Below are 8,755 nucleotides of genomic sequence, written 5' to 3'. Positions count from 1 at the left end.
CTACCCATATATCCCTTCATCTCTCGTTTATCTCTCCCTCACTCCCTTACACCTCTCCATTTCTCTCTCTCTCTCTCTCTCTCTCTCTCTCTCTTCTTCCCTATTTATGAATCACTCTCTATCCACCTTTTATTTATTTTTCTATCTCCTATCTTAATCTCCCTTATCTCTTTATCCTCCCCTACATCACCATCTCCTTCCCTCTCTCTCTTCATATCCAATCCACTCTCTATCTCTCTATTTTCATTTACAATTTTTTTTTTATCTTTATTTCTCTCTCTTCTATCCTTGCTCCCTCATTATTTCCCTCTCTCTCACATGCACACTCTTTGTTTCTCTATTATTCCCCCTCTCTCCCCCTTCTTTACCCCTCATCTCACTTCTCTTCTCCACTCTCTCTTTTTCCTTTCATCTCCATTTCAATCTACATCCCTCGCTCTTCCTCTCCATGAATCTCTCTCTCTACCCCCCCCCCTCTCTCTCTTTATCTCCGCCCTCTTCTAGATCTGTCTCTTTATTTGTCCCTATCTTCATATTTGCCTCCATTTCTCACCACACACACTCTCTCTCCCCATATTCACTTATCACTTTCTCTCAATCCCTCTTCCTCTCACACTATGTATTCTCTTCTTTCTTCCCCACCCATCCCCCTCACCCCCGTGTCTCCTTCTCTCTGTCTCCATCCCTCTCTCCTTGTATCCCTCCCTCCCTAACAATCATTCCCCTCTCTTCCTTCCCCTCTTTATATATCCATCCCTTGCTCCCTCAATCCTTCATTCTCAACAAAATCCTTCCATGTATATCTCTCCCTCTCTCCCTCAAACAATCTCCTCACTTTATGTCACTCTCTTACATCCTATCCTTCTCTCCTTCCTCCCTCTCTCCTCTCTACCTCACACTCTCTCCACCTTTTCTCACATTATTCTCCATCTCTCTCCACTTATCTCTCTCTCTCTCTATGTCTCGTCTTCTCTCTCCCTTTATGTCAATCTATGTCCCCAAAACTCCATGTCTATCTCCCTGCTTCTCTCTCTCTATTTATCTTCCATTCCCCTCTGTATCTCCCTCTATCTCCCACCTCCATCTTTTAATTCATCTCCCTCCTTGCCTCTTTATATTTCTCCCTTACTCTCTCCCCCTCTCCATCACTCTCTCTTCCACCACCAAATCTACCTCTATATCTCTCAATCCTCCCACCCCCCTCCCACCCATCTCTCTTTCTCTCTCTCACTCTCTACTGAATTCTCTCTTTCCATCCAACTCTACGTCTATCTCCATTCATCTCTCCTCATTTCCCCCCCACTCCTTCTTTCTATCTCTCGTCCCCTTTTCCTCCTCATTTCCTATTTCTCTATTTCTCTATCCCTCCCTTAGTCCCTACTTTGCAACAACCCCCCCGCCCCTCTCTCTCTCTCTCTCTCTCTCGTCCACATATTTTTTTATCTCCCTCTCATATACTCCCTCTCCCTCACCCTCTCCCAATATTCACCCCCAACGTTTTTTTCTTTAATTCTCACTCTTCCTCTCACTTCCACCACCCTCTCTCATTCTCTTCACCCCATCTTTTTTTTCTAATTCTCACTCTTCCACTCACTTTATTATCTAATATGTTCCCCCCTCTCTCACTTTCTCGCCCCACCAGTGTCTCTCTCACCCCCTTCCAGAGTAACATTTTCCAACTCTGTGACTCTCCTCCTCCCTATGTCAACCACAAATATCTTCATCCCTCTCCCTTCCCCTCACTCCTTCCATATATATTTCACTCTTGACCAACTCATTTTCTTCCATCAATCATTGAGTCATACTTTCCCACCTCACTCATTAAGACCCTTTTATGTTGCACTAACATAATCCCTTGTAATTTGACGTATATAATGATATTCATAAGATATATATATATATATATATATATATATATATATATATGGGGTGAAAAATTATATCCTCTTTACTTGCGAGCAAACTGAAGAGAAAACTAGGAAAAATATATGAAAAAAATCGAAGCCAAAGGTGATAATAATCACATAATTTATCTTATTTTCCTTTCTTTTCTTTTTTTGGACGTTCACGTGAGTTGTTTGTTATAACCATTTCCAACTCACTTCATGATGTCTTCAATGGCGTTTTCTTTTCTAAGTCTAAGCTCTCATAAACATGAGCTCTCTTTGTACCCCACCTCCCATTTATGTCGTGTGCCCTCTTTTTCTATTTTTTTAGTGTTTGTATCTCTTCTAATTTGGGGCCCTTCTAGATATGGGTAGCTTTTCCATTATGAAATGGTGGATTCCCTTCTACTTTAATTGTAGGGTTCTCTCTAGTTTCTTCTTCCTCTAAGATTATAAATCCTGGAAAAATAACTATGCATAACAACAACACTTTGTTTATAAATCTTGGAAAAATAACTATGCATAACAACAACACTTTGTCTACAACTCCATAATTTTATGTAGAAGGATTTCATCATTTAGGTATTCAAAGATTGCACTAATGAGAAAAGAATGTATTATATTTTTTGCATGAAAAATAACATACCAACATTAGAAAACTGAAAATTCACATAGTTGGAGAAAATTTCTATAAATAGAATTATAAATTTAGGAAACTAACTCATTTCATTTTTTTACACTTCATCTTTTTACACCATCTTCAAATTCATTGCTATAATACCTCTAATTTTAGATTTGCATATGAGAAACCATCATTAGCCTACAACTATTGTTATTCTTATGCTTATAAATGCCCAATTTTGATACAATTGTTTGGGCATATGTTCTAGATTTTGTAGTGTTCAAAGTTGCACAATAAGTACCTTGTAGTAGTGAAAGCATATATATTTATGTTTTTTGAATGTGAATAACATCATTAATTAATATTTATATAACTATTCTCTTATTACTAAGAATCATATAACTATCTTCATTAATGTTAAAGCATTTTATTCATATTTATTTTTCATACATGTTGGAGAGTTATTAGATCTATTTTCCAATCTAATTTACCTAGATTCCACTCAAAATTTAATTTCCACGGTCTAAGTTCCCATAATTTTCTTAGCGTCTCTCATCTATATATGCCAAACACATTTCCCAAACATTTTCCCAAACGTTGTACTCTACTCGTACCTAAACCATATGCATCAAAGGTATATTCGAATGTATATATATGATATATAAATTCCCTTTATAAATATGCCATAATCTTTACGTTTTGATAGATATGAGATGCATTATATGTATATGTAAATGTGTGTATATTTATATCCGAAATGTGTAAATGTATTTATATTAATGTAAACGAAATGGCCGAGAATGGATGTCATATTTTTCTAATAAGTTATCGTACGTGTCGGCATGCTTAAACTAGAAAAGACTTTCTGAAATTCTCTCATCCACTAATCTATAATTTTTTAAATACATCTAACTTCAATCATTCAAAAGATTACACGACACCGGTTGGCCTAATGAAATTCGTGACGAGGGCAATTGTTACGGACTGATGACATTTTCACCATTATTGTTACTTAAATATTAAGATCACATAGAATCTCTTAATTGACAACTCATTTCCAATTCTTCCCTCCAACGGCACGCCCTTTATGTAATCCAATCTGCATATTTGTTAATATTATATATTCCTACTTTATGTTATTTTACAGCTTTTTATATTATAGGAGTCTGCTTTAAGCGATTGTATAGACATTAACAAAAATATTAAGGTAATGATAACGACTTGACAATGTAGCGTATATTGAGATAATCTTTCTCAATGATATGAAAGTTTATGACAAAGCTACCTAAAATCTGTTCACGATGTAAATCATAGAATAGCCTCAATAATATAAAAATCACGGCATTCTGGTTTCTTGCCAATTTGTTAGGGTTAATTTTGATATAGATTTTTAATAACGCTAAATTTGAATTTTGTAATTCAATTTGAGGTTTTTATTTTTTATTATTTTAACACATATTACATAAATTAACATAAGAATTGTATGTTAAAATTATAAGTATTACCATCTAAATGTTTTAATGATGAAAATGAATTCATTTGTAAATTTTGAAACATATTTTCTAATTATTGAAAAAAAAAAACGCGATTTTGCTCGGTACAAAAAACCAAAACACATATTAGTTAGAATCAACCCAAAAACAATATCTTTTATAATCCACCAAAAAAATCATCGAACACATCAATCAACTAAATGTAAACCTGGACATGCAATTTTTGTTGTCATTTTAAAACATTAACTATGCCACCTGATCCAAATCCCTTACCAGTTACATGGCCTAGTTCTCACGTCTAATACAGAAAGCAAGCCATAACAACAACTATGGTTAACGTGACGCGGCATGAATCTGTGCTTCTTCTACACCAATTGTACTTCATCTTTGCCATATTCCTTCAATCATCAATTTTCGTTAATAAATTGTCACGTGCCGATAATTCGCTGATGCATCGATTCGCTTTCTTCACGTATTTATTTAACTGACTCAGATCTCCGATGGCCCATAAACCGAAAGATATCGAATATGATATCCGCGATTGCCCATAACCCATATGTTCTTGCAATGTAGAACTCTCAAACTTTGTACGTCAACAGTGTGTATTGGCGGGTCATATCAGCTTTGGTTTTGTTCATTTATAAGCATGAGTGCAGCCAGTGTCAATTATGAAACCTCGGGTGTCCTCAAAGTTAGTGCAAAGAGGACAGAAGAAGCTCTAGTGATCACTGTGCATTGACAATTTGAAGAAGAGGGTTTTTATTTGATTATCAATTGGGGAGCTAATTGAGAAATCAAAACCTTATGTAGCCATGATTGTTTGCAGTTTGGATATGCTGGCATGAATGTTATCTCTAAAGTTTCTCTTAATAGAGGGATGAACCACTTTGTGCTTGTAGTGTACAGGCACGCTGCTGCTACGGTAGTCCTTGCTCCTTTTGCCTTCTTCATTGAAAGGTAAAGCTATTCTATTCATGCATGTCATTGTAACTTTACTTAACAACCTCTGCAATGAATTCCTAGCTAGATAATCAGGTCATGAGTCAACAACTTACATTTAATTGCAGGAAAGTGCGACCCAAACTCACTTTTTCCATATTCTGGCAAATTTTTATATTGGGTTTGTTGGGGTATGTACTATTTCATAATTTCAGGCCTTTTGCTTCATTGTACAGTATCATCCCTTCCATCGCATTTTCGTTTGATTCAATGAAAATGGTTGGCGAATATTTTAATACAGATATTGGACATTCTTAATGCATTTTTTCAGGCCCGTAATTGACCAGAATTTCTACTACTTGGGCTTGAAATTAACCTCTCCAACATATGCCTGTGCGCTGAGTAATGTTCTTCCGGCTATGACTTTCGTGATGGCTCTTCTATTCAGGTAATCAAATCATATTGTTCCATTCAAGTCACATAACCGAGGGCGTAACCGTTGCAATCAATTACTTTATTTGATGGCCTTCATGGAAAATCTTTATTGGTGTAGGATGGAGAAAGTGAATATCAAAAATCTACGCAGTCAAGCAAAGATAGTGGGAACAATTGTGTGCGTCGGGGGAGCAATGCTGATGACGCTGTACAAAGGCCCTATTGTTCCCATGCTTTGGTCTCCACGTCATCAATCCCCCAAGACATCTTCAAGTCGAACGTCAGCAGCTTCTGGCATTGATAATAAAGACTGGCTAATAGGTTCCCTTCTGATAATTGCGGCCACTCTTGTTTGGTCAGCGTTGTTCTTTCTGCAGGTGATCATTTATTTTTTACATGTTTGTCTCCCCAAACATATATGTATGATGAATCATCCTCAAATTATAACATTAATTTACTATTTTGAATGTGCAGGCTGCAGTACTGAAGAAATATTCTGCTCCACTATCACTTGCCACCTTAATATGTTTTATGGGAACATTACAGGCAACAGTTCTCAGCTTAGCTGTCGTACGTGATTCCTCCCAATGGACTTTAGGATGGAACATCAACCTTCTCACTGCAGTGTACTCTGTAAGTTTGCCTGTTTTCCTTCAACCAGGGGAAATCGTTTAACGCTTTTGTTCAGGATTGATTTCGAGAACATGACATCGGGCTATGAAGGTAAATTACAGAGTAAAGGAATTTCTATTTCTGGGTGCAGGGAGTGGTGACGTCAGCAATTGCATATTACGTACAAGGGTTGTGCATGCGCGTAAAAGGACCTGTATTTGCCACAGCATTCAGTCCGTTGATGATGATAATCGTGGCAATTATGGGCTCTGTCATCCTCTCTGAAAGCATCTTTCTGGGCAGGTTCGTTTTTGAAATATTTTTCAACTCCCCAAATTGAAATCGAGGTCAATAATGTCGGCAAACAGGATGCTTCAAGGCACTAACAGTAGGTTTTTTTTTTTTTTTTTTTTATTATTATGAAAAAAAAAACGCTTCTGTATTCAAGGTACTAACAGTACTTATTAACTGAATACAGCGTGTTGGGAGGCGTTATGATAGCAACCGGGCTATACTCCGTTCTCTGGGGAAAATTGAAGGATATCAAGATCTCGGAGCTTAAAAATTGTTCAGAAGTGGTTCCCAATTCTCAAGTAATGTTCCCGATAAGTCAAAATAAGGTCGATGACATAGAAGCTGGGTCTAACCAGCCAATGACTCCGGGACTTCAGCCTCAACAATTCATTGCCGAAGATACGGCCATTTCTGTCACTGAAAACAACAATCCAAACATGTAAGCATGGTGGTCAAACAGTTTTTACAACAGAGGTTATAGTTATCGTCATTCAAACTGAACCAGTCAGAGAGACTTAGGCTTCCACTGGCGTCGTCCATCGTAATTCCAAGAAACGGATTTACAAATGTTACAATGTTAGTTGCAGGAGCCGATATTTACTAGTCTGTTTGCAGTTCTCATACATGCTAGAGATGATAAAGAGAGATGCGTATTGTTGAAATCGTAATTTCAACGCAGCGGCAACATCGCCAGAAAACTTTAACCTACACGCCTGGAACTTCTCGGACCAGCTTTCCGATGAAGGAATAATCCGGCAAGGAGCTCCGAGAAAATATGGAGCTGACACGTGGTTTACCACTGACGTAACGCAACGTAAGTTTCTCGGGAGGTATTGTTCAGTCACATGATGTCTTCCGATATTGTTGTCAGCCGTCCGATGGGGCTCTTCGTTCTCCCGCCGTCGATCTCCGAAGATGCAATCAGCCCGCATCAATTCAATGAGTTGCGTGGAGTGAATGTCAAATTTTTGGTTGACCATACGTTTTTTCTTAATGCATTGTCATAGGAGTAGGTGAATACTTAAGTTTTACATACCGCAAGTGAGTTTTTTTTTATATATGTGTTAGTTGTATGTTTTAACATGTATGTTTTCGTATTAAGTTTTTGACATATATATGAGCCATGTGAAATGCGCTCTAAGTGGTAGCGTTAACCATTGTAAAAAAAGAACGATGGAGCAGTAAAAAGAGTGTGCTCTGTATTGTGTTAATTACACATGGGAGGTATGTAAGTGTGAAGCAGTGAAAGAGCAGAGCGCAGCGAAAAACAATGTATTGAACGCACAGCAGTGCGAAGAAATTACAAGGAACAGATTGTAATGTTTTTGTGTTGTATTGTAAAAACAAAGGAGTAGCAAAAACCATGTGTGGTTTTGCACAGTAGTGCATGAAGAAAAGAAATGAAGTGGAGCGCATGTGTTTTGAATAAGTTTTTTTTTATAGGTTGGATTTGCATTGAAATGCAAATGAAAAGAGCGCTCAGGTATTTTTTGAGATTGTGAATGTAATGTAAAGATTACTGTATGTGTAAAATATTTTTACAGCAGTATGTGTAAAAATAGTTTTACACCAGCAAATGTAAGAATGGGTTTTACTGCAGTAAACCCAGCACAGTAATTTCTCACGTGAAAACAGAGTTTTGATGGGTGAAAGTAATTTTGGTGAATCCCTCTCAGCAAAGAGGATGAATGTTGTTTCAGGCTTTATATTTTAATCAATAGAGATATTTTTATGGCTGTGTAATGGGCTGTTATGAGTATATTTGATTTAAAGCTTCCCTGCACAAGGATCCTGGAACAGTGGAAACAGGGCATTGGCTCTGTGGTGTTTGTTTGTTTGGTTTTTGGTATTTTCCCACCGAAAAATACCCAACAGTGGTATCGGAGCTAGTCCAGGCTCTTTGAAGACTCAAAGAAGCTGAAGGAAGGTGTGGTTGCAGCACAGAAAGCTTCTCCAGCAGTGTGAAGTTTCAGCCAAAGGGATTCAGGTATTTCTTAAGTTTTTGTGTTACTGTTAAAGGAACAGTCAGTGATTTAAAAGAAAACACAGTCAAGTATTTAAAGCCTAGATAAGAATGGCAAGGTCAAAGAAGAAAGCCTCCAAGACTGCTAAAAATGTGTCTCCCTTCTCTACTAAACTAGAAGGCAATCTGTTTGAAAGCATTGTATTTGAGGTTCCAAAGTTTGATGGAAACTTTGATGTATGGGAAATAATGATGAGGGCTTTCCTAATGTCTGAGGGGATTGAAGTCTGGGAGTCAGTGATTGATGACAGCAAGATGGATAAAGAATCCATGGAGTATGATGCACAAGTAGAAAAACTAATCTTGGATGGACTACCTGATTCTGTGAAGAGGAATCTAGGAAAATATACATCAGCAAAGGATATATGGGACAGACTGCATGACCTTCATGCAAAGGGAGCACTGACCATGACAATGAGTCAAGAAGAACCCATCATAGAAGCTGAGAATG

General features: G+C 37.4%; 1 protein-coding gene across 3 annotated transcripts; it reads left to right on the top strand.

Annotated features, from left to right (window-relative positions):
• Positions 1–4,691: 4,691 nt before the first annotated feature.
• LOC149239354 (WAT1-related protein At5g07050-like) lies at positions 4,692–8,243 on the top strand. 3 transcript variants are annotated; one of them, XM_089367119.1, is made up of 7 exons: positions 4,692–4,958; positions 5,069–5,131; positions 5,272–5,388; positions 5,494–5,752; positions 5,850–6,008; positions 6,139–6,290; positions 6,466–8,243. In XM_089367119.1, exons 1-7 carry the CDS (start codon positions 4,843–4,845, stop codon positions 6,722–6,724), a joined length of 1,125 nt encoding a protein of 374 aa, XP_089223245.1. In that variant the 5' UTR covers positions 4,692–4,842; the 3' UTR covers positions 6,725–8,243. The 3 variants fall into 3 exon arrangements, with proteins under 3 accessions (XP_089223245.1, XP_089223247.1, XP_089223246.1); XM_089367121.1 differs by having other exon boundaries at positions 6,139–6,375; positions 6,466–6,602; XM_089367120.1 differs by lacking the exon at positions 5,069–5,131.
• The last annotated feature ends 512 nt before the right edge of the window (positions 8,244–8,755 follow it).

This window comes from Pinus tabuliformis, chromosome 8, assembly GCF_031772625.1.
Source record: "Pinus tabuliformis cultivar Carrire ecotype Pingquan chromosome 8, CPIR1, whole genome shotgun sequence".
In the NCBI taxonomy this organism is placed as follows: Eukaryota; Viridiplantae; Streptophyta; class Pinopsida; order Pinales; family Pinaceae; genus Pinus; species Pinus tabuliformis.
Note: the sequence above shows the minus strand (reverse complement) of the source record. Positions and strands in the feature narration are given on the sequence as shown.

Coding starts and splice junctions, on each gene's coding strand:
- LOC149239354 (XM_089367119.1), top strand. CDS start 4,843: ATGAATGTTATCTCTAAAGTTTCTCTTAATAGAGGGATGAACCACTTT. Junction 5,753..5,849: donor CAGCGTTGTTCTTTCTGCAG/GTGATCATTTAT, acceptor TTGAATGTGCAG/GCTGCAGTACTGAAGAAATA. Junction 6,291..6,465: donor GAAAGCATCTTTCTGGGCAG/GTTCGTTTTTGA, acceptor AACTGAATACAG/CGTGTTGGGAGGCGTTATGA.